General features: G+C 32.0%; 1 protein-coding gene and 1 long non-coding RNA gene across 51 annotated transcripts in view; one reads left to right on the top strand and one right to left on the bottom strand.

The window, feature by feature from the left end:
* Positions 1-2,208: 2,208 nt before the first annotated feature.
* On the bottom strand, positions 2,209-5,237 carry LOC143233082 (uncharacterized). Its single transcript, XR_013017954.1, has 2 exons — positions 4,568-5,237; positions 2,209-2,361 (listed from the first exon to the last, which is right to left on the bottom strand). It is a non-coding gene; the product is annotated as an uncharacterized LOC143233082 (long non-coding RNA).
* A 5,981-nt stretch (positions 5,238-11,218) lies between these two features.
* LOC143235340 (exocyst complex component 6-like) overlaps positions 11,219-27,397 on the top strand; it is a 34,274-nt gene continuing 18,095 nt past the window's right edge. For 2 of the 50 annotated variants that reach the window (XM_076473417.1, XM_076473416.1), the window contains exons 1-5: positions 15,579-15,718; positions 16,836-16,909; positions 17,408-17,443; positions 22,251-22,363; positions 26,034-26,240. In XM_076473417.1, the coding sequence (XP_076329532.1) occupies position 15,718; positions 16,836-16,909; positions 17,408-17,443; positions 22,251-22,363; positions 26,034-26,214 (405 nt within the window). In that variant the 5' untranslated portion in view covers positions 15,579-15,717 and the 3' untranslated portion in view covers positions 26,215-26,240. Of the gene's footprint in view, positions 11,711-14,474; positions 15,834-16,835; positions 16,910-17,378; positions 17,444-21,138; positions 21,205-22,234; positions 22,364-25,952; positions 26,241-26,976; positions 27,394-27,397 lie in introns of those variants that run through there. The other 48 variants (XM_076473405.1, XM_076473403.1, XM_076473408.1 and 45 more) reach the window with 44 other exon arrangements.

Raw genomic sequence — 27,397 nt, 5'->3', positions numbered from 1 at the left:
AATTTTTGGGTCATACTCAAAACCATATTGTCCCGCAAGACGATAATAATCTAATTAAACATTTGCAAACACTCGCATATGATTCGTCCAGTATGACGAGGTGCTTCCAATTACCATGTGTCTGAATTCTGTTTGTGCAGCTCTTAACAGTTGGCCTTTGGAGAATGTTGTGAGCGTTTTTTTTTTGTTTAAATGAAGCACAAAGCTACACTATGGGCTATCTGTGCTCTGCCCACCACGGGTATCGAAACCCGGATTTTAGCGTTGTAAGTTCGCAGACATACCGCTTAGCCACTGGGGGGCATGTTGTGAGAGAAAAACAAATGTCACTTTTTGTGGACCTAAATCTGTGGGAATATTGTAAGAGCAGATCTTACGTTACTTTTGTAGGCCTAAATTAATGAAGAATATTGTGAGAACAGGTATTTTGTCACTTTTGTGGACCAAAATCTGTGGCGAATATTGTAAGAGCAGATCTTACGTTACTTTTGTAGGCCTACATTCGTGAAGAATACTGTAAGAACAGATGTTATGCCACTTTTGTGGACCTAAATCTTCGTGAATTATATGTTTACAGTTATATCTCTTTGTTTCTTGGAGTAATTCCTGTGACAAGTTGTTTAACTAATCTCTGGTGTGAACTGGTAGTCGGTAGTGAAGTTGCCAGTTTTCCTTGCTGGAATTATGCATTTCTTTGCTTTACCGATATGATTCAACACTGTAAGTAACTCATTCTTTAAGGTACTAAGTTTCATGCCTTGCATACTCTCATAATCACTGCATAGTAGAATATGTGAAGAAATATTAGAATCTTCTCAGAAGATGTCAATTTCAAGCGCCATCTGCACTTGTAAATAACAAGCAAATAAATTTATCTTAAGCAATCTTTCAAAGTCACCCAGTCTTATGTTTTATTAAATATGTTACATATCGACTATTTTCTGCCATGATTTTACTGGCTGAATATTCTAGAACTACGGTTACGTGTGGTTAGATGAACAGAATTTTATGACCAGTGTTACATCATTCTTGGTTTTACCTATATAAGAATACCTGCCCTACAAGACAACTAACAGATTGCACATGATTTGATGAACGTTAAGAGAGAAGTCACTTATTTTACGGCAAGAGTTTCTAGTGAACAAAGTTCGGGAAACGTTACAGCTGTCGTTGTTCTAAGTATCAATATATCATGTAAAGCGGCCCGGCATGGCCAAGCGTATTAAGGCGTACGACTCGTAATCTGAGAGTCGCGGGTTCGAATCCCGGTCGCACCAAACATGCTCGCCCTTTCAGCCGTGGGTGCGTTATAATATTACGTTTAATACCACTATTCGTTGGTAAAAAAGAATAGCCCAAGAGTTGGCGGTGGATGGTGATGACTAGCTGCCTTCCCTCTCGTCTTACACTGCTAAATTATGGACGGCTAGCACAAAGCTACTCGAGGGCTATCAAAAAATCGTAGCAAGAGTGTTGAAAGTGATTATTTAAGTTTGTTTGTATAATGTGGAATGTTTGTTTGTTTGCCACGTTATACAACCAAACTTAAATAATCACTTTTTTTAAATCATTAAATATTAATTCACCAAATAAATTGAATAATAACTCTTAAACTAAACAGTTTTGTATATCCAAAAAATATTAATTACTAATTTCAAATCATTCTTTCCCCAACTTGTGTGTCTACAGTGAAGTTATAAATTATAAAGCTTCTGTAATAAATAATCATTTTCTTTGAAACAAACATGGATTTTTAACGCGATAAAACAGGCAATTTTTTAAATACTCTATAACTTTTTATTTTCTATTTACATAGATTTTATTTTAATTTTTTTATCGATGTGAAGTTTGTGAAAATTCGGGACAAGAAAACATAAATCGAGTTCCACTGTCTCTTATTAGTGAAGAAAATCGTCCGATCATAGATGTTCTTCTGTTGTTGTCTTGCATCTGGCTTTCTAATTCGGTTAAACACTTGTCAAAAAATTCTTGTGGATCTAAATATGTTTCAGAGGCTTACTTTTCTCAATTTTTCTTTCTACTCTAGTCGTCGGAACACTCTGACTCTGATGATTTCCTTTCGTGAAACAAATCTTGCAGTTCTTTGAAGTAAAGAGGTCTCTTTGATTTATATTTCTTAAATTTTTTGTTACGTCTACAATGTGAAGGTACCTCCTTCCTTTTAGTTAACAGAGTTTCTGATATATATGAGATTATTGGTTGATATTTATGAGGCTGTATTGGTATAAAATATTTTGTATGTGATCCTTCAAGACTCGTGATAATGTTTGTTATTTCATTTGAGACATTACTATTTTGGATGTCCTTCCTGTTGGTAAAAACATTCGCCTTTCTTTCTCTCTAAAAATAACAAGAATCAGGATAGGTTGATGTTAGTTATCATTATATAGAAATTACCTCTTGGAAGTTAATACAATGAAACTACCGATAACTGGGCTATATCAATTTAGTGGATATCAATTAAAATACGTTTTCGAACAACACTTTTATTGAAATATCCAAATTTTGAGCAAACTAATTGACTCTATAAATTGATTTCTAATAAGTAAAAAGGGAAGGAAATGTTTATCTTATGCATATCGAAATATTTACAACTTTACTTTGGGGAAACACTCTGTAGAAAGTATCATATTTTTCTAGCACTAAACAGAATAAAATGTAAACAATTACTAAGAAGCGTTATTAGAAATTTGAGAATTTCAAAAATAATCAAAATGAAAAAGAAATTGAAATAAAAAACGTTGGTACTAACAACTATACTTTTGAGAATGATAAATTGCGTGATGTATATTTTAATTTAGTTGCTGCAATTATCGAGAATTTCACTCTACGTTGTTCTTGTTGGTTTTTTTTATCAGAAAACTTCAAAACGGACTATCTGTGTCTGCTCGCCAAGAGCATTAATACCAGACTATTAGAGTTATAAGTATTCGGTCTTATTACTGGGCTGCACCAGATGTCCTTAATCTATAGGTGCCTCTGTATTTAAAATTCGAATATTTAATATTTGTTTGGAAGCAGTTTAACATCGAGATGGCGCTGCGAAATTCATCAATATCGATTTGAACTAAAACGCAAGAAGAATACAAACACGATAATCGAGTAACTTGGCGTCAATAATTGACTCACACTATGTATGACTCTTACAACGTTGGGCCCGGCATGGCCAAGCCTGTTAAGGCGTTCGACTCGTAATCTGAGGATCATGGGTTCGCATCCCCGTCGCGCCAAACATGCTCGCCATTTCAGCCGTGGGGGCGTTATAATGTGCGGTGAATCCCACTTTTCGTTGGTAATAGAGTAGCCCAAGAGTTGGCGGTGGGTGGTGATGACTAGCTGCCTTCCCTCTACTCTTACACTGTTAAATTAGAGACGGCTAGCACAGATAGCCCTCGTGTAGCTTTGTGCGAAATTCAAAAAACAAACAAAACAATACTAAATTAGCAATTGTAGTATATGAAGGATGGAAGTCCTCACATTATACATCATACGTATATATGTCTCTCTACTATTAAATGGAATAAGTACAACCCAACTTTACGAGGTAATGACTCATAAACAGAGTCATACAGTACAAATCTATAGAATAAACATTTATTAAAGGTTTGGAGACGGCTTGAATGGTGATGAAGAAAATGTTATTTTATACAAGTACTAGTCCCCTGGACGGAATTTACGTAACTTCATAATTAATGAAAAGTCATCTAACGACATGAAGAATTGTCTCCCTTATATGTGACCAGATCAATGAAAACCATGAGATAAAATACTGATAAAACGCCTTCCTTTCCCCGTAGCGGGCTTAGAACTATAATTTGAAAGAGCTTCTATCCAAGTGGAACCGTTTTAAAATGGCCATATTAGAAGCATCTTTCATATATCTTCCCAAATGTTAATACAGTAAAAATATGTAATTTTTTACAATTTTGTTGTTCATACATTTCACTTTATACTTTGAGTACATAGATTAACAAGAATCTCAGGTTATACTTTTGTTGCTAAGCGACATGGCATAAAGTTGTTGTATTCCTATACCAAGTTAAGATTCATCCGTAACTGTGTCAATAGCGCAATAACTGTGAAAACACATGACTCATAAACAGATTCAATAGAGTACAACAATTTCGAAAATGTTTTCAGATGGCTGCAATGATAAAGAAGAAACCTGTGTTATATGTATATATCTACACACAACGTCTCGAGAAGTTGTTATCAAGTATCCATTTAAACCGACTACAATTTCCTTCTAAAAATCGATACCGCACCATTAAATTGAAACGTTTCTTATGAGGTGGAAGATTAGAGTGTAAAGTTTATAGCCTTAATATATTATATTTAAAACGGTGTCTAAACTTCACGCAGAACACCAACATAAAAATGTATAGAAAGTAAGTAAACATATGTGACTGAAGGTACATTACATTCTTGTTATGTTCGTCTATTTGTGCTCTACCCACCACAGCTATCGATAGCCGGTTTCTAGCATTGTAAGTCCCAGACACTCGGTATGAAATGTGATGACATTTCCCGTTATCACAATACTTACTTCAGGAAGATGAAAATTCGGAACTTTTTTGGCCCTCTTCTCTTTTACACTTTTATATTTTCTCTTCTCGTTTCTAATAACAGACTGATCTTCATCTTTTTGTGGTACAAGTGAATATTTAATTTTTGTTCTGTCATCTTTATTCGCATGGTCTTCTGTGTTCTCTGATTTTACTGCTTCACATCCACAACAATTACACTTCCAAATAATGACACTACAAAAAAAAAGCGCGAATAAATAACATAGATGATTTAATTTGACTGTTATTTGTACATTAGTGTTATGTCAATTAAAAATGGAATATAATTATAATCTAGAAATAATAATATTTAACAACGACAGCCACAGATACGTTCTCTCCCAGTGGAACGTCAGTAAGTATATGAACATATAACACTAAAATAGGCGGGTTCAGTTCCCCACGGTGGAGATGACAAGTAGTCCCCTGCTGCATCTCTTTAAAATAAAGTTAACAAATGTAAACAGGAATAAAATGTTATGGCTTAAGAGGGATAATTTAATAATTATTATACTTGCTGATAAATTTCAATTTTAAGACCATATTGAAATAAACTGGAAATCATTAATTAGTTAAAGAACTATTTTGAATGAAAATGCCTTTTATATTTATCTCAAGTACTCGAATTGTAATAGTTTAGGTTACCCATATTTTCACGTTTCAATTTCAAGTATTTCTACTGACACGCACAATACCTTGAGGTATTTACATATAAAAAACAGGTTGAACAATAACATACTTACAAGGAATGTTTTTCATCAGAAGAACTTGTAATATTGTAAAAAGTGATCCACAATTTAAGCTTTAAGTGAATCTCCACACTTAAAATACACTTTATTGTAAACTAATGATGCTAATTTCTCCTTACATATTTCTTATTAATGCAAGCGTTTGTAACCCTTTGATTATTTATCATTCTAATTAAAATAAAGTAACTAACATTTTTTTTATTTCTCAGCCCCTATAAATTCATTATTAAGTATATACACACATGGTTCAACTATTAATAACATAGAAATTATATTAAGATCTATTCAACAAAACATAAAAAAATACTGTTTTGTTCTTGCCTTAAAGAAATGAACAATAGTGGTACTCCTACTGCAACAGTTACCAATGGAATCGGATATTCTAACATGGATGGTGCTGAAATGGAAAAATACAAGTTAAAAAGAAAGTTAGTTTTGTGCAATTTGTTTTTGTTATATGATAGTATTGGAGGAGGCTACGTTTCATTTGGTATACTTACAGTGAAAATAACAAGATAACCACAGCGTTCTAAGTTACTGGAATCGAAGAAGTTCCACTCTTTATTCAAACACGTATAAGTTTAATGCACATGGATAAAACATTACGGGTAAAGAAGTGTGAAGTATCACTTTAGATTTACTTTCTTCCTTGATAATCCAAGTAAAGATATTAACTTATCATATCTTATGAGAACCAAATACACTGACTGTGTTTTCATATCAAATCAGGATAATCATTTGATGCGTCACATGACTGACCACCATTACAGCATATATATATATTCGTAACAATGCAAAAGTGACGAGTTCTCAGACTTCCAAGGATGTATGATTGTTGACACTGACTTACTAGCAATTTGTAAACTGAATATTGTTTATATGTTTCTCTATTCAAAGAAATCTGTAATTAGTGTGTAAATGAACTACAAACGAAAGAGAATATATTGGAAACTATCGGTAACAATTCGAAGCGAAAGTGCATGGACGGTTGTTTTGTTGTAAACAAATCTAAAACTCTGCTCTAGACAACAAGTTTTTCTAAAATAGTCAAGGTTTAAATAATACAACAATACTAGGAGGAGGAAAATACTTATGACATACAATTACTGGTCCAAAAACTTACTTCAGACAACAGAAAAGCTCAAACTGTGAACAGTGAATTAGTGGGAATGATAGACTTGGTTTGGTGAATCATGTTTTACCTAAGTTGCTATGAGTGGTGAAATGGTAAGAGATTTATTATTTAGAATAGAAAATAATGTCCACAATGTACTGGAATATTATAAGAAATCGGGTCTTCACACATTACTACATTTTTTACCTTCATGAATAAGGGATTGAAGAAATTTAATGGGAAGAAAGAACAACACGCGTCAATACAAACATCGTCACAGTAATATTTTTACATCACGACATTTTGTCACCATCCTTTCCACACATATTGTCTCACGTTAAAGGTACGTTTTACGTAATTTTATATGTAGCATAACTTACTTTTCTTTGGAGAAGGAACGTATGTTTCTTCCTCCGTTTCTGTTTGACTTGGATCTAAGAAAAAAGTTTGAAATATAAACAATGTTAACAATTAAAAATAAAATAATGGATGAAGTATATAATAACTAATTTACTGCTTAGTTTGTTCAAAACATTTTTCCTTTTCGATTTATTTAAAACTAGAATTCACAAATACTGATCACACATATAAACGCTTTAAAGGAAAGCACAACTTACAACACAGGTTATTTCTCAGTGTGAATCCTTCAGGACATTGGTGGTTTTCATTAGGTTGTACGCATGCTAAAATAAAGTATAATATTTTTTGTAGTTCAAGTATTGTTGACATAATAAATAATATTTTGCACTATTTGTTTGGAATTTAGCATAACACTACATCATGCGCTATCTATGCTCTGCCCATCACGGATATCGAAACCCGGTTTCTAGCATTGGAAGCACGCAGACATTTTGCTGGGCCACTAGGGGAATTTTTGACCTGATATGACACTTTAGGCTCATAACAAATTATTAACTACTTTTCTTCGTGAAAGCTCATACACTGGAAATCCTGTAAGGTATAAACAAAATCTAACAAATATAGTTGATGGCTTATCTTGTTCTTTATCTACTGTATCGTAAGTCACAGGAAGTTTCAAATCAATGTATTTTCATAATTAATAATAAATAAGGATTTACAATGCTAAAGTTGAGGGTTCGATTTCCCTCGGTAGGTACAGCGGATATCTCTTTGAAGCTTTGCTATATGAAAAACGCAAATTTCGGTAATTAAAGGCCCGGCATGGCCAGATGTGTAAAGGCATTCGACTCGTAATCTGAGGGTCGCATGTTCGAATCCCCATCACACCAAACGTGCTCGCCCTTTCAGCCGTGCTATAACGTGACGGTCAATCCTACTATTCGTTGCTAAAAGAGTAGCCCAAGAGTTGGCGGTGTGTGGTGATGACTAGCTGCCTTCCCTCTCGTCTTGCACTGCTAACTTAGGGACGGCTAGCGCAGATAGCCTTGTGAAGTTTTGCGCGGAATTCAAAAACAAACAATCGTAATTAAAAATATATACAACATGACTGACGGAACAATAAAGTGAAGCGTGAAAGAGAACATAAACTAAAAAAATTAAAATTATTTTCGAAATCATGCGTGTTTTCTGCTTTACGGAATAGCGAATAAACAACATGCAGTGCTGTATTTATTCTTGAATTTTTTTCATTAATATGTGACGTGTTTAATATTAACTTCCAACAAATGAAGATGTCTACCCAGATCAGAATTAAAGATATGCTCAGTAACAGATATAGTTAATCAAATAAGCTCTTCAAACTTTCTTATTTCAAATGATAAGAATGTATTGTTTCATCGCTTGGATGTGAAAAGTGGCTAAACAATGTCTCTGAATACCAGAACTTACTGTGTGTTTGTAACAAAAGAAACATTTTTCTGCTATAACACTGTAGCACTTTATAATTTCAATATTTTCACAGACGATTAAAGAAATCATTCAACACTTTTTATTTTTTAAATTATTTGTTCTATGACTTGTAAAGAAAACAACAAAACCTTTCTAATTTCTAACACAAGGTCATCTCGTTTTCTGACTTCACGGAATGTCTAATTTCATTAATTGTGTAATGCTATTGATTACATTTATTCATATATATATATATGTATTTAGTTATTGTATATAATAATAATAAACTAAAAATTATTTCGTAATGATAAATTTATATCCAGACAAGTTTGATTTTCAACGTTTTAACACCTCAGGTTTAACGCGGAAACAATGGCGGTGAGCTGTATGTGGGTAGTTGGAAAGGTGATTTCATGGATTTTGGAAAATTAATGTACAATCATTAAATATATATCGAACTTATAACACTTTACATAAATTGTAGTAAAAATGGATGGAATCCGATTCATGATATAAAGTGTGTTTTTTTTAACTTCTAAACACTACCAAAATCGATTCTTATAGGCATTTACCTTCCAAGAAATGAGTGATGGAAATTGGTTTGTGTGCTTTTATCTCCCAGTTTCCTGAGTATTCAATAATGCACTTATAAGTACCAGCATCAGAAATATCAAATTTATCAATCATCAAATCACCCGTGTCTTTGTTTACGCGAATTTTCTCGTCATCTGTTTCTATTACACCGTATGGGCCAAACCAATAATACCTGAAAACATCAAAGGTATAACATTTGATCTTATAGTTGTCAGGGACACATTGAATAACCTGTGGGGCGCCAAGTATAATATTTTCGGGTTTAAGTTTTATGTGCCCAGGCACTGCTATTGTTACAGCATATAATGCCATAAAAAAGCAATGTTTTGAAAAAGAACTTCACCATCTCAAAATCTTAAAGTTTCCTTGCAGTAGTATGTTAAACGTTTTACAAAATGTCTCCTAATTATCTGTGTTGCTAAGATACTGTTTCATTGTTATATTATAAATATTGTAATGACGTAAGAGCCACAAACAATATGTCATATAAGTTACGGAGTTACCGATTAACCACTAAAAGCTGATAAAAGTTACGGAGTTACGGAATAAACGCTAAAAGCTGACAAAGTACAGAAACTAAAAGTTGTAAAATTTATGATGAGGCTACAGAAACCACAATTCCATTTTTAAACAGCTTTGATATGAATTTAAAATATACAAATTCAAAATATGTGAAAAAACATCTAATGTTTACGTTATTTTATTACAAAATAAGATATTGTTGTTTCACAACATGCTTAGAGGCAACAAAGAAACACCACAAACAATATATCATAAAAGTTACGGAGTTACAGATTAAACACTAAAAGCTGATAAAAGTTACGAATTAAACGATTAAAACACTAAATATAAAATATACTGAAAATAAAAAAACATCTAGTTTACGTTATTTTTATTACAAAATAAGATATTGTTGTTTCCCAACATGCTTAGAGGCAACAAAGAAACACCACGAACAATGATAAAAGTTACAGAAACTAAACACCAAAAGGTGTGAAATTTATGATGAGGCTACAGAAACCACAATTCCATTTTTAAACAGCTTTGATTTGAATTTAAAATATACAAATTCAAAAATGTGTGAAAAAACCTAATGTTTACGTTATTTTTATTTCAAAATAAGGTATTGTTGTTTCACAATAATACTTGCTAAATAATCACAGTTATTGTTGTGAAAATAGTTCAAACAACTCGCCTGGCAGGTAAATTACATAACTTAAAAACAAGCCTCTGAAAGACTCAAACCACACTTTTATCTTGCAATTCACATGTGATGTTGCAGTCTGGAAGAGTGCCGAAAAACATATAACAGCAAGAAATGGCCACTACTAAACAGTATAGAATTTTAACTGCAGTAAGTGGAGAATTAAAATAAATGCGCACAAAATACAAGTCATATTATTTACAAAATCGTACAAAAAGAAAACAAATTAATATATTAATATTACAGTTATATCTAAACGTGACTCTCTTACAAGTAACAATACAAAAGGACCTGGCATGGCCTAGCGCGGTAAGGTGTGCGCTTCGTAATCTGAGGATCTCGGGTTCGCGCCCGAGTCGCGCCAGACATGCTCGCACTCCCAGCCGTGGTGGCGTTATAATGTGCGGTCAATCCCACTTTTCGTTGGTAAAAGAGTACCCCAAGAGTTGACGGTGGGTGGTGATGACTAGCTGCCTTCCCTCTAGTCTTACACTGCTAGATTAGGGACGGCTATCAGAGATAGCTCTCGAGTAGCTTTGTGCGAAATTCCAAAACAAACAAACAATGTAAAAAAAAATCATAGGGGTTACTTTGATTTAAAATTAAACTGGATACCACACTATATAACATAAAAACCAGAATTTGTAAAATAGCAAGTTACCTTAGGAATTTAGATGATTAAAACAAGAATATTCAACAATAAACATATGTAAACTTTACAGAACATACATGACCAGTCATAGAATATGTTTGTGTAACATGGATAAATGTATCAAAAACACTCATCAATAATCAAAGTCCTTCGTCTGATACAAGTGTATCATACAAGGTCCCATATACGACAGTCATTCAGTTCAACAGCAAAACATTGGCTTGAATTATAGTGAATAAAATCATTCAACGCGTACTTTCCGATTATTACTAAAGTGATATTGTTATGACAGTTATAAAACATCAAAATTATGAGATTTGATGATTTTACCTCTCGAATATGGTTTATTTCCATGCATGTTTCAAGATCTCGGATTTTATAGGGAATTTAAAAGTTTCTATTCTTCCCTTAAGTTTCTCCAATTTGAGTTAAATTATTAAAAATAAAAGCATCATAAACAAACTGTTTACATACTGGTTGGAACAGAATTACAAGACAAAGAAATTTATTTATTTTCTCCCATGAAGATACCTAGGGGGCTGAATAGAAAAATCGTAGAGTTAATAACATTACAGGCCTACTACCAATGTCTTCTCACAAGTATAATTAATTGTGATCACACTATATCAGTTTAGAAAACGTTTTCATCGTAAGGCAAAGTATAGTTGATATAATATTGTACATGTTTGTTTTTGAAAAATTCGTGAGTGCTTATGAAGCTCGTGAGGTAGACAGAGCACAGAGTGCTGGTTTTGTAACTTTGCCTGGAGTTGCAAGCAACCCTGTTAATGGAATTATCTGCAATTATTCAATGAGAGACTGATCGTTTTGTGAGTCAGCCACTTTCTCTTGAAGTTATTCACCTCATGAACAATCTGAACCTGTTCATTCCGAGAAAGATTTTACAGCCTTTTCCCACCACAGGATTTTCTCATGTTTCCCTATACACCTCCTGCAGAGTCACCTCGGTTTAATATTGCGTATTTAGGTATGATTCCTCAGGTATGTGATGTTTTATCCTTTTTATGATTTCCTACAATCCTCATCCTTTTTGTTGTATGATAGTTCTTAGATTTTCTTTACCTTATTCAGTTTCCCACTTTCTTTGGTTATTAGGGTTCATACAAAGCATTTTACTTCATAATTGGTTGAGAGTTCCAGCATGTCTTGCTTCCTATGTACTGTGGATAGTTTGTTTGACGAACCATCAAGTAGCCTATCCGTTTTAAGACTCACAGGTGTTGGAATCAATTTTACCAATTTGGGAGTACTCCATGATTTCCAGTGCTTTTAACCCATGCCTCTGTCTTATCCTTACTTTTGTGGTATTTATCTATCATACATTTACTTTCAGATACTGTGTACCAAAATCCTGAGGTTTTGAGGAACAGCCTCTCCTTTGTTACTTCTAAGATGACTCATTTTTCATTCTCTACTCTCACCTTGCATACATAATTTTTCTGTTGTTGAAAGATACTGGGTCAAAATGCAGCCTTCTGTCAGACTTATTTGCTGCCCACTTAGGGAATCATGTGTAGCTCTGTTTCTTAGTATATTTTAAAACGTATTCCAGACACTTTGGAATTGCATGCTGGGAACACCTGCATCAACACTCTACCCTTTTGTTTTGGTAGCTCATTTGCCACAGTTGGAATCAAGAACAAGCCCCTATTCCTGTTTCCCATCCTAGTGCTTCCCAGCTTTTACCTGTTCCTCTTTCCAGGTGTTTTCTTCAGTGTAGATCATCATAATATCAACAGTACCAGTTGATAACTGGATGGGAGCTCAGTTGTGTGACTTTCTTCCCCTTTGGCAATGTTTCACCACAGATTGGTGGATTATTTGGACATGTCCTGTGCTTCCTTTACCTTCCTCTTTTATCACAGATATCCATTTCTTTCCTTCTTCCTCAGGATCCCATTAACAGCCAGCTTCTGTCGGAGGTAGTTCAAGACCTTCTGTCCAACAGAACATTGAATCTAGAAATCATCTCTCTCACAGTTTCTGTTCCAGCTGTTTGTTGTTATTAAAACTGAAGACTGGCTATGTGTCATAGTCTTTCAATCAATTTCTAAGTCTCCTTTTTTTGTTTTATAATGAAATTGTTTCTCCCCTTGGTGGGTGTTTTTTCTCCTATTAGCTTAGGGATGTTGGCAGTCTGATTTATTTGCTGTTAATGTTTCATATACTCTTTATCATTTAACATATTTTATTTATCCAGATTATTCTTTCCTCCATAAAATCTTGGCTGCTAGATATGGTTACTCCAATTTCCCTTCCTTCCATTTCCTGGCCTTCTGTGTCCTGTATGTGCTCTTCATTGTTGTATTGCAAAGCTTCCATTCATGATTTCCATTTCCACCTATTTATCCCTTAGAAACCATCTTCTGTTTGTGATTTTTCACCTTCCACCATATGGGTTCAACTTTTGATTTGGTTGGTTTATTCCTATGTTTCTTTATCCTCCCATAGATTGCTCCAGGTGTCTTCTCATCAAATTAGGCATCTTACCTTTTCTCTGGCATCGCATCTTCATTGTCTGTCGGAGGAAATTCTTAGGCATATGGACTACATGTGATATGTTTCTCTCTCATTATTTGCATAGGCTTTCTACTTCCTCTTCAGGATGTTGTCTTCCACCTGTGACTATTCTTTAGACTTCCATGTGACAACAAGCCTGGATAAGTTATATTTCATCTTTTTCTACATTTTCAGAGGTCTTATTTCCATTCTCATTGTAATTCTCTGTTTGGATCACACTCCATGGCAAGTGTTGCCTGATCAAGTATTCTTTAACCTTAAAATCCACACTTTTTTGCCATGTATATGCACCTAAATATATTCCATGGCCATTCAGTGCACACTGTTGAGATGGGGTATTCAACAAGGTTGCTTGAGGATTAACTTTGCAACAAAAGTGCTTCACAAATACACCCATTCCAGACTGTACCAATCATGGACTACAGGAGTAAAACAGAATGTGATAGCTGCCTATTCTGCCATGCTTTATATTGAATAAATCAGCTTGGTCTACTTTAAAAACAGTTTCATGGTCACCTATTTCACTATCTGAGGTGTTGACATATTTCCAAACTTTCCACTACGTATCACACTCCCTTTTTTTCTAGTGGAGCTGGGTGCCCTTATCAATTTTCAATTCCAAGTCACTGTGGGGCATTGTCCTGAATTGTTTAATGGCATAAAATATCTACAATTCAGTGCAGGGTAGGGAAGTGGTTTTCTGCTGGTGTAGATGACATCATATATATAGACCAAAGGAGTGAGACCTCAAATTGCAGTTAACTCGTTTGGTTGGGTTTCATCATCCTGGTCTCAGATGAAAATCTATTGGCTGGATTTTGGATATAGAGTAAAAGCAAAATACATAAGTTTTTGCACATTGTAGTATGGATGTTTGACTTCCTCCTTCAGTTATACTTTATCTGTATTGTGGAGGCAGGGCTGAATTATTTATTAGGCACAGTGCCTAGGGCCTGTGAAAACTGTAGGTCCATGAAAATTTTCCTTTAAAGTTAATTTTTGGATTAACTTATATGGCTGGTAGGGCCTACAAACAGTAGGTGCCTTCGTCCTACAATCGTCTTGATACAGCATGGTGGAGGAACTTGGGATTGTTCTGGTTCTTTCCCTTCAACTGTCTTTTGTGTAGCTTATTCTGAGGATGTTATTTGTCTTAGGTTGGTTCTGGTCAATTTCTCTTTCATATACATTTTTCAGTCCAGGACATCAGGTTTTCAAAGTTGATATACCATTTTCTGTTCTTAACATACGCTCTCTTCAGGAGTCAGATGTTTGATATCCCTTCTGGTCTCATTAATTTTAAGTGAAGATGGTATGATCCTCATTCTACACCCACCCTCTCTATCTGTGTCAGTTTCCAGCAGCATAGATTTTGGATGTAGTTGACTTGTCAAGTACAGTTTATCATGCCCTAGCCACTTTGTGTCTGGAGACACTTCCATTTTTCTCCAATATTAATTGGATTTACTTCTCAGTTTTTGTCTACCAGAATATATAACATATTTCCCAGATTGGTGAAGAGTATGGCTAGTTTAGAAATAGTGTAGTCTCCCACATCATGTCATCATATCTAATTCTTTAGACTCAAGGTGTGTCCTTTGTACTCTTCCAAAGGGTGCTTCTTTTCTTCCCTTGCACCAATTCAGTGTGTGATTCTATCTGATTATATAAGCACAGCTGATGTACCATTTTAGAAGTTAGTTTTTCTATACATAAAATGTACTTCCTCTCCACTCAAAATGAGTGCTTCAATTCTCCACTAAAACTCAAAACAGTAATTTGATAGAACTGAATAGAGGAAGTTGCACGTATAATGAGTGAATAGCACTTTCCTTTGAGGAGGATTATCCATGATAATTTGCATGAGAGACATTAAAATGAGTGATTTCCAAAGGATGGGAGGAAAAAGGCTTGTGGCATGTTTTTCTTCCTTTTTTGTCACATAGAGGGCAGCACTAAATGAGACTAGTTATATGAAATACATTTTCAGTATAGGAAACATAACTTTCACTGTTGCCATGGTTAATATCTTATTTTGTTGAAAATCACCTATATTTTCATGAAAATTGGGATCATCTAGAAATTTTTCCCTCTCTTCAGTATATTTTCTTGGCCTACAAATTAACAAGGCTCCTTATATCCAATTTTATATTGTAAGCCTCGATATGGATATATCATGCAGTTGTAAAAGAGACCCAAGGCATCTCTCAGTCCTAACTTGTTAATTTGGAGGCCACAAAAATATCCTGGATGGAGGGAGAAATTTCTAGAAGATCCCAAAATATTAAAGAGTCAGTGAGTTTAATACAAAGGTAGATAAAAAAGATTGAAGTAGGTGATGCAACTTTGAACATTTTACAGTTTTAAGTCATCTTTATCATACTAATAAGATATAGTGTATAATGTAAGCCAGTGGTGAAAAGGAAAGGATGGTTTTCTGTGGACAAATATTTAGTCCCATCTCTTAAAGTAAGGTGTACTTTTTCTGAATTCAGCTTGATAGTGAGGATGAATCACATATATTAACCTGGTTTTGCTTGTGTTATTCAGTTGTTATACTGGTGAGGTACAATGGATGTATAATGTAAGTACTGTGGTTCCTGGGACACAAACAGCATAGCATAAAGATAGACTTTAATACAATAACAGTTTCCTTACTTGACTATTTTCCGTATATTACAACAAAGGAATTTCTGTTGAATTAGACAATGACTGAAGATGGAATTTGGTCATTTAGCAAACACATCATGCTATGATCTTTTTATGGATGATTTATGGACAAAATTGAAAGTGCTTTTGTTGTTATTTTTAAAGCTTTTAACATCTGGGAAAATAAGGTTAACACAGTATATGCAAATCAAGAAATTTTAAGAGTTTGGAAAATTTGTACCTTATGGACCATCACACTTTAATGTTATTACCTTAAAATTGAAACTGTTTATTTAAACCACATCTGAAACATAAAACCATTTTTATCAAAATCTAATTTCAAAGATACCCAAGAATAATTAACTTCTTAAAGTTTTAGGTCAATTAGGAATTGTATTTTTTTAATGAAATTTAGTTTTCTGTGAAGAGATTTATTTTTGTTGTTGATTAATTAATGAAATTCTTATTGTAGTTTTGTTCTTATTTATTTTTCAGTTATGTAAATAATCAGAATACTTAATAGTCTTACACAGTATTATTTGTTTAAGGGTTAATTTATCTTTTAAGAACAATTTTCAGGCTTCCTGCTGCTCTTGGAACTATTTCATTGTAAATCATGTTCAGTTTTGATGGCCATAATCATGCATTATTATGAAAATACTTCTTTCATTGTAGTAAGTTTCTACAAAATGAGGTCAATCTTATTCCACACATTTTGATAAACTTTTCACACAATCTCCACTGCATTTGGATGTTGGCTTTCTAGACTATGTTTAAGCAGATCAAAGACAAAACCGAAACAGCATTTTATGCTTCAATAAAACTGAATTGTGTTGGCAATCCAAATATTTTATGTTAAGGCCTTCAAAACAAATACAGATAATAATTATTTACTAATGGATATAAACTAAACTGAGTTCTTTTTTGTCTTCAATAGTGTTTGCTAATTCAGAACCTGTTAGAGGGTTTGAAGAAGGTGCACTCCAGATGTGCTTTGCTGATCTTAGGCAGGTTAGTAAACCTTTACAAAACTCTACTATTTAAGTTCATATTAAAAGATATTACAAGTAATGTAAGCATTGCTTTTGAACTAAATACATTTTATGTGGTTGCTGTAGAATAGTCATTAATATTGTATACGTATGTAACATAGGCATACATTATGTATATAGATATGTAATTAACAGTTACATTATGGAAGACATTAAACCTTGAAGAATGATATATGCTCATAGGAAGAAAAGTATGCAACTCTCATGAAATGCCTTTCAAAAATGAAACTAGTTAATGAAATTATTTCCTTAAAACTTGATAACAAACTTTCATTAAAGTAAGTAGTTTCAGCAAAAGTTTTATTTTGTAAATATTTTTTGGATTTTTCTAATAAAAATTCATTATTTAATGTAGTTATTTACACTTGGACTCTGAGTAGTTCACATGCAGAGTAATTTTTATATAAAGAATACTTTTTACCTTACAGTTTTTATATTTCATTTGCATAACCTCTAGAACCTCATAAATGAACATCAGTTGCTGTTTTTTAAGGTAAATATTTGAACTTTATTTTCTCTTTTATGCACTGTATTACTAACTCTATTTATCATCATCAACAGAGAGTGCAGGGAGATGTTTTTCAAATTAACAAAAATGTGTACATACCTTTTACATCTTTATAGAAATTTATTAGTATGGTCATCTTTTTCACGTATTCGTAATTTAACGTCTTTATCTTTTCGTTTATAGTTTATTTTTAACTCTCATTTAAAATTCTTTGTCACTATTTATTCTGATATGTTAACTGATACCAATAGGCCTTTTATGAAGATGTTATTTTGACAAATTCCCCACATAGGTGTGTTGCAAAAACAGGATGGCTGTTATGGATACCATCTTGTTTATAAAGCTTTCACAATCCATGTAACAAGTTAAGCTTATGAAAACCATTAAATCACTCAAATATGATTTTTAAAACATAAATTATACATAGTCAACTAAAATATAAAAATTAGATTTAAGTACAGTTCAACTGTCTCTAACTATAGTATTTTGAAGTAACAAACCACTGTAAGTGCTGTAGACAATAGTACTGCAGGCTGTTACTTCTAGTTTAGAACAAAAACTGTTCATCAATTTCATAATAACTGTTGGTGGAGTGGAGTGTAAACTGAGCTCTTTATAACAGCTTTGTACACTTGTATTAACTAATTACTTGTACATCATAAATTTGTTTCCAGTGTATAGAAGATTGGCATAGCACCCATAAAAGGCTGTAAAAATCTATTTCTGTCAATGCATACAACTGTCAAGATGCCAATGTGTTTTTAGATGTCCTTTTAAGACATACGATATATGCAGTCTTAGAACTGAATCCACTGCAAGCTTATGTGTTTAGTCAGTTTCTGTTAAATTGGAGATTTTTTTTTATATAATTTGGATCATGTGACAAGCAAACTATGTGAGCAAAATATTTATTTTAAATGTTTCTGTTGTAACAAAGAATTAAAACTTGGATAACATAAACATTAAATTATATACTATAATGTTAATTTAATTCACATGCATGGATTGTAAAGATGTTAAATTAAATTTTGTACATAATTCAGTAATTTGCATATAAATTAATTTTAAAATGCTGCTGTTCTGATCAGATAAACAGATATGGCTTTCAGTGTTATTTTGTTTATCAACACTACTCATCATTGAGTTTCTGATGTGAGTACTTAAGACTATGTCATTTAAATGCTTCTGTGTGCATTTTAATCTGGAATTTTTTGCCTGTTGGCTTCAGTCAAGAACACTTTTTTATATATCTGGGAACCAAATATATACACGAGATTTACATTCATTGTCAGTGACAGCCCTCAATGTATTTATGGCATTTGTACTTGTGATTATAAATGTCGCATACATGTTTGTAATTGATACATTTTTTGTTGACTTCGCTCTCTTGAACTTCGAGGAATCCAGTTATATGTCTTATCACAGCTGTAAGTGAGAGTGACTTATTTTGTCACGTAATTCTTGGAATTGTGATTTCTTCATGAAGTTATTTGCTTTTATTCTCTTTTTTTATATTTTTTCTGTTGACTAATTCACTGGACCTTTCTACAGGCTTTAAAAGAATTTCAAAGTAATTTTTAATCAGATTGGTTACTTCTGTTATAATTATTTTGGTGAACTTTGTATTTGGTCATTCTAATTTGCTTGAGAAACATCTCTAGAATACTTTAGAATCCTCTTTTCTTAGTCTTGCCTGAAACATCAGTCTAGTCTAGTTATCTGAATGGTAAATGGTGAACAAGTTTTTGTATTTGTCTAGTTCATCCCATAGTTCTGATGCTCGTGAACTGTCATAGTTAGTAACCTGTATGGTCACTTTAGTCTGATTGTTAATTGAGAACTTTTTATTAACTACTAGATACTAGTTACTCATTACTTTTTATCCTGTGTTTTGACTAATAATCTGCTTCCATATTCTTGGAAATTTCACAGAACTATTTATTTAGTGGTCGTGGCTGAAAATCAATCATTAGTCTTCTTGATGCAGAGACTGGTTGATATATATACAGTAGTTTTAATATTCAGTGACCATCATGGAGGTCTGTTTTCTCTTTTTAACTCAAGGGAGTTTCAAGTTTGTATTATGTGAATTTTGTTGCATATTGCTTTTTCTTTGTATTAGAGGATGATCTTGTGTGTGTCTCATGTTAATAGGCTGGCTTTTATTGGTCAGTAGCCATTGTTAGGGAAGGTTGTATAAAGATTTACTTGTACAGGTCTCATGCTTTTCTAGGTACAAGGAAGCACTGTGCTGGTATATGGAATCCTCTCTTACTTCACAAAAGAAATATTGTTTTTATAAACACCTAAAGTTAAAAAAGGACAAAAACAGTTACATTATTTAACTAGTGTTTCAAGCAACTGTCCTTCGTTAGGTTTGATATTGTTTAAGGTTATTTTATTTTCTCAAGTTTCAACATAACTGTTCATTGTTATTTGTGAATCTTTTCCACTTTTAGAAAGAAATTAAGGATGTTTATTGGATAGCACTGTTAACATCTATAACAGTATGATATCATTCTCAGTCCTAGAATTAATGACCTTTGTGCATCTCTTTAAAAAATTTCAAAACAACTTTGTAATTTATTTTTATTTTTTTATTAATATTACCTGTATTTTAATTCATTTTTCTATTTCCTGTATATTAGTATTGTTTCCTATATATTAATATCACCTATATTTTAATTCATTTTTCTATTTCATGTATATTAGTATTGTTTCCTATATATTAATATCACCTATATTTTTATTTATTTTTCTATTTACCGTATATTAGTATTGTTTCCTATATATTAATATTAATATCATCTGTATTTTTATTCATTTTTCTATTTCTCGTATATTAGTATTATTTCCTATATATTAATATCACCTATATTTTTATTCATTTTCCTATTTCCCCGTATATAAGTATTGTTTCCTATATATTTCTTTACATTATCATTTTCTGTAATTTCCGTTCCTTTTTATTTTTCTGTTCTGTGAAAACTGTTTTAACATCTTTTTTAACTGTTGTCACTGCCATCTTTCATGTAATGCACACATTTTTTTATGTACATCTACCCATGACAGGAATGTCTTCTGTTATTATTGACATAAATGACATCAACATCTGTACTTGTAATGTGCCCTACTAATCATTGCTCTTTATTATCCTAAAAAAGAATTGTCAATCTACTTAAAATATTTTATGTCACCTTTATTGGGTTATATGTAGTACTGATAAAGATTTAAGCACTCATTCAGTTTTACATGTACATAAATAGTCAAAGGATTGTTAGGCTAGTTTAGCCTGCTTGAAATGAATAGTGTATTTTGTTCAGTTTAAATTCTTGCTCTTGCTCAGTATGTTAGTTATTGCTATTTCTTTTACAAAAGTTTAGTAATGCATTTGAAAGCCACCCTGTGTAACATTGAATAGATTCAAAATTGTTTTTGGTATCTGAATAGACCCATTCACCTAAAAGTTCCATCAGTCAATAGAAATACAGAGATAAAAGTTACAGTTTTGTATATCACCTTTTGAGTATATGTATAAAGATTGGCTCTGCTTACTGTTAATAGGAAGATTTTGAATTTTTCATGAAACATTAAGTTATGAAGTACTTTATAAAAATGATAAACGTAGCATGAGATAGACTTAAAAATTGAAATAACTTTATTTTAACTGAACATTTTAGTAAACTGAAAACATTGAAGATCTACATGTTGCATTCTTTGGAAATAAGAAGCTTTATGGCTGTCAGGTATTTACAGTGTTAAAGAGTATAATGTGTGTGTTAGAAGGAACACTCTAAATGTCCCTCTGGTGTTAATATATATAATAAACAGTTTGTGTCATGCTTCTTTGTTTTAATAGTAATGGTCTACAATTTATATCATTGTTTTGTAACAAAACTACCAATTAATATTGTTAGGTCAACCATGGTATTTATGTTGTGAATGTTTAATATACATATTGGTTTGTTTTTTATTCTTGTTAACTTTGGTGATACAACAAAGCAATTTAATTCAGAAATTATTTGGATTTAGAATTGATATTTTGTCTTTATTGAGCTCAGAGTAAGTTATTGCACAGTACATTTTTAAGCTTAATTATAAAACAAATAATACCCTAGGCTCACTTATTGCACCACAATAAGTTAAATAGCATTTTATTTCTATTTTTTTCAGTTGTTTATTAACATTGAGGTATAGACAAAAGTAAGATAAAAGTTACCAAGGGTTTCAATGGAGTAGCATTTCAACTAAGCCTTTGTTACAATAATGTTTTACACCCAATGCTTATATTTAGGCCATTAAATACGCCTTCTATTACCAATGTTAAGATCAGATGATAGCTAGTTGTGTCTAAGTGTGAATGTGTAGTATTTAAAGTACGTAATTCCCTCTAGTCTTACACTGTTAAATTAGGGATAGCTAGCTAACTTCCGTCTTGTTTTAGACTTCTAAATTAGGGATGTCTAGTGCAGATAGCCCTCGTGTAGCATTGCATGAAATTCAAACACAAACAAACAAACATAATTAAAGATATATTAACTGTGGAAACTCTACTATGTAAAATAGTTATATATATTTTTGGATATCACATCTTCCAGTTATTTTAGTTTAGTCACAGAGTCCATCAGTCTCCTTTCACTAAAACTGATTTCTTATTATTACTTTCTGACTTATGGTGTACAATTCCTTTTTCTTGTAATTTTTGTTAGTTAATATAATGTATAGCAGTTTACTTTATTTTGGTGCACTGGAATTTATCTTGCAGAATTTTTGTAGTTATATTTTCTAATAGCTTCTAGATCTTTTCATGACATGGGACTGGTCAACCTACTTTCATGACTATGGACAAGAAAATAGCAAGTATTTAAGGGTAAACCCACAAGTTGCTGTAGTTCTGCTTGAAAAGTAAGTGGAACATAAAAGTAAATCAAAGTTAATTTTAAATGTCACTATATACTGCTTTATTATAAATTGTTAGTCTTTCCAATAATTATTATGCATCTTTTGATTTTTAAAAAAGGAAAAAGAAAACGTATAGTCACCTGAAAAGTTGTATGTTTAGTTACCTAGTCATATGTTGTCCTTAAGATACCTGATACTATTGATGAAAGTTGTATGTTTAGTTACCTAGTTATATGTTGTCCTTAAGATACCTGATACTATTGATGAAAGTTGTGTTTAGTTACCTAGTTATATGTTGTCCTTAAGATACCTGATACTATTGATGAAAGTTGTATGTTTAGTTACCTAGTCATATGTTGTCCTTAAGAAACCTGATACTATTGATGAAAGTTGTGTTTAGTTACCTAGTCATATGTTGTCCTTAAGATACCTGATACTATTGATGAAAGTTGTATGTTTAGTTACCTAGTTATATGTTGTCCTTAAGATACCTGATACTATTGATGAAAGTTGTATGTTTAGTTACCTAGTCATATGTTGTCCTTAAGAAACCTGATACTATTGATGAAAGTTGTATGTTTAGTTACCTAGTCATATGTTGTCCTTAAGAAACCTGATACTATTGATGAAAGTTGTATGTTTAGTTACCTAGTTATATGTTGTCCTTAAGAAACCTGATACTATTGATGAAAGTTGTATATTACCTAGTTATGTTGTCCTTAAGATATTGATGAAAGTTGTATGTTTAGTTACCTAGTTATGATGTCCTTAAAAACCTGATACTGATTGATGAAAGTTGTATGTTTAGTTACCTAGTTATATGTTGTCCTTAAGAAACCTGATACTATTGATGAAAGTTGTATGTTTAGTTACCTAGTTATATGTTGTCCTTAAGAAACCTGATACTATTGATGAAAGTTGTATGTTTAGTTACCTAGTTATATGTTGTCCTTAAGAAACCTGATACTATTGATGAAAGTTGTATGTTTAGTTACCTTAAAGAAACCTGATACTATTGATGAAAGTTGTATGTTTAGTTACCTAGTTATATGTATGAAAGTTGTATGTTTAGTTACCTAGTTATATGTTGTCCTTAAGAAACCTGATACTATTGATGAAAGTTGTATGTTTAGTTACCTAGTTATATGTTGTCCTTAAGATACCTGATACTATTGATGAAAGTTGTATGTTTAGTTACCTAGTCATATGTTGCCCTTAAGAAACCTGATACTATTGATGAAAGTTGTATGTTTAGTTACCTAGTCATATGTTGTCCTTAAGAAACCTGATACTATTGATGAAAGTTGTATGTTTAGTTACCTAGTCATATGTTGTCCTTAAGAAACCTGATACTATTGATGAAAGTTGTATGTTTAGTTACCTAGTCATATGTTGTCCTTAAGAAACCTGATACTATTGATGAAAGTTGTATGTTTAGTTACCTAGTTATATGTTGTCCTTAAGAAACCTGATACTATTGATGAAAGTTGTATGTTTAGTTACCTAGTTATATGTTGTCCTTAAGAAACCTGATACTATTGATGAAAGTTGTATGTTTAGTTACCTAGTTATATGTTGTCCTTAAGAAACCTGATACTATTGATGAAAGTTGTATGTTTAGTTACCTAGTTATATGTTGTCCTTAAGATACCTGATACCATTGATGAAAGTTGTATGTTCAGTTACCTAGTCATATGTTGCCCTTAAAAAACCTGATACTATTGATGAAAGTTGTATGTTTAGTTACCTAGTCATATGTTGTCCTTAAGATACCTGATACTATTGATGAAAGTTGTATGTTTAGTTACCTAGTCATATGTTGCCCCTAAGAAACCTGATACTATTGATGTCTTACTCCAAGACAAGTCCTGCAAGATGTCAAGTTTCATTTTTTAAATTAAAATTTAAGTCTTATTTAGTTTCTCAACGAGCCTTTGACAGGTGTAAATATAAATTTAGAAAGAATGACGGTAAGATGATAAATAGTTGTAGACTGTGAATAAAGTAATGTTTTATTTTTTCTTTCTTTAATGTTAGTTTATTTTTAGTATTGGTTAAATTGTTTGATATATATACATATTTGTTTATGAGGATTATTTTGCATTGTTATCTTAAGATATGTGTTCAGAACAAAACTAAACCTTCTAAGCTAGCTGAATCTTGTGTTTGGGATTATAGCAAAAATTTTGCTTGCATAGAGGTACCATGACAGATGGATCAATACGTTCTAATCATCATAAGTATGGTGGTATGTTAGACGTATATAATATTCATTACTTGTTTAATTTTTATTTGAACTATATAGGTATTTTGTTTTGATCAGAAGTTGGAAACAGTTGTAGATTTTATTACCAAAAAGTTTCTCTCCGTAGATGTTTTTTATCACAGTAATATATTAGACATAACTTGAGAATTCTCTGTATTAATACCATAATTATTAATGAATCAGTTTTAACTGTCAAGAGTTTAATAATAGTTGAATGTCTGTTGTGTAGTCAGTTAATCATACATGCATACAATTTGCACATATTCACAGGATGATAGGTTCCAATGCTTCAAATTAAATAAACGTTCTTAGATTTTCATCTCCACGTGTTGTGACAGCAATAAAACATTGAATACAAAGTAGATAAATATTATCAATATATTATTTTTCTAAGGTAGATAGATATAAAATTTTAAATTTATGGTATGTTTATAACTAAAATTCTATTTTACATTTTGAAGTTAATAATCATGAATGTGTTAGTTAATTTAGCCATAATTAGTTTCATTTAATAGAAAACCACTTAAATTCAGAAAGTGTGTTTATTCATATATTTAACAGTGCTTACCACAAATTTACACAATTAATTGATACTTTCTTGCATATAAATACGATAGTTTTCCTTAACCTTTTTTTTATGATAACTAGGTGTCTGGGATTTTTATAATGAAAGAACACCTCATATCTCTTAAAGCATGTCTTGTTAGTTGGTATAACTAAGAATAGGAATATCATGAAGTATATATTTTGTATAGGTTGATCTGTAAGTAATTTTGAAAATTTTATATTTAAGGTTGTTCTATGTGTAAGCTTCTTTATAATAGAAGTTATATATGGTTTTAACTATCAGTTTTGAGTTGTACTTATGAGATAAAATTCATGTTTTTTGTTTATGTGTTGAAATATCATTAAGTCATTCAATCAAAGTAATTTTTAGAAACATGTAAAGCATATAAGTGTTTGAGTCACAGTAATTATATGTGTTTAGAAGTTACACTGTGCACAAAAGAAGCTTCTCCACCACAATAAAAATACAACTGTTCATGAGTAGTTTGTTGATCCTGATTGTTGAATATTACTGATCACCTCTAGTTTTTGAGTTATGTTAGGTTTATTCTAAATATTCTTATATATTGTGAAAATAACTCTCTCTGATAACTTTATTTATTTATTGAAAATTGCATTTAAGAATGTTCAAAAACAATATGTAATTATATACTGAAAATACACTTAAGCTATGTTTAAAACTTTCATCATGGTATTATTTTTTATTTCTTTTTACAAAACACCTGACTGACTTGTTGCATCTTTTATGTATGTTTTTAGTTTCATGCTTTTAGAATCAACAGTAATCTTCCGTCATCACAGGATTCCACTGTCTTTCTTGATGTTACTGTTCTATTACAGACATATCTTAAGGGAAGTGCTCACCAAGATTATTGCTCACTGCACCTGGATCTGCTTAATTAAAAGTGTGAGAAGGATAACTTTAGTGACATCTTGGACCCAGTTCTCCTCTAGTTCTCAGGGATATCATAAATCGTCACAACATAGTTTTCATCTCTGTAAATTCCTAAGAAAATTTTAACAACCAGTTTGAGTGATTTCCCCACAGTAAGTTCTTTCTAACTGAGTAATGTTTCAAAATCACCATTCATCAGCACTTCCCAAATGTGTGGCCCAACAAAGATGCCACCTTTTAGTTTTTACTTCACTAACTTTTTGAAACTTATAAGATAGATGGAATGAGGGAAGAAACATATCTTGATGATTCACTGAAAGTTGGAACTCAACTTTCTGTTTTCCTACAATGTAATTCTCTCTCACTGGCCATTCCTTCTTTTTGAAATGAATTTTATGATATTGGCTATCCCAGACAGACAAAAAGCTACAGTGTTTGGTATACTCATTTTATAGACTTAGCAGTAGTGGATATTTGATTGCTTCAGGTATAAGCTGCATGTTCTATTATGTTCACAGCATTAATAACAGGAACCAATGGCTTAGTGTTCTCATTATGTAAAAGCACAGTTTTCACACTAACTTTAGATGAATTGGTAAAATGTTTTCTTTCTTGAGAGTATATTCAGTACTTGATTCTTCAATTAGTGCATCAACATTTGTACAGAAATACAAAGTATCTTGCATGCTGTAGTGAGAAGCAAGACTTTTATGATAAATTCCATTGCCGTAAATGAAAGTTCCCCATGCTGTTTCAGTATAAAACAAGTCACAGATCTGATCATTTAGCTCATCTTGTGTGATCAGATGAGGCAGTTTATGCTGAGATGCCACAGGGGTAAAATTACTAAATGAAGGGAGTAAAGATGATTCATTGTCTTTTTTGCAGTATAACTTCTATTTCCCACTTTGCTGCTGGATGTGACACAAGGAAATCATCCCCATGAGATACTGGTTTCATCACAGATGCAATCTCTGAATATTTAGTGTATTGTTTAGTTTTGTCTGAATATCCAGAAATATTAATGCAAAAATAACAGTTAGTTAGATGATCTTTGAGCTCACACTGTATCATTGAAATTGTCAATGACACAATTGCTCTTCTTTTATTTAGCCACTGTGTGAAGCCAGATTTGGAAACTGTACAACACAAATGTAGCATAAACTGTTTAGGTGGTTTTTGGACTTTACGTGAAGTGAAAGCAGTCAGTACATCAAATAATTTTCTAAAAAGTATAAAAGAATTATGTTTACAGAACTAGTTTAAAATATTTTAAAAACAAAATTTTGATTTTATTTGATTATATCAC

Source organism: Tachypleus tridentatus, chromosome 12, assembly GCF_004210375.1.
Source record: "Tachypleus tridentatus isolate NWPU-2018 chromosome 12, ASM421037v1, whole genome shotgun sequence".
Lineage (NCBI taxonomy): Eukaryota > Metazoa > Arthropoda > Merostomata > Xiphosura > Limulidae > Tachypleus > Tachypleus tridentatus.
Note: the sequence above shows the minus strand (reverse complement) of the source record. Positions and strands in the feature narration are given on the sequence as shown.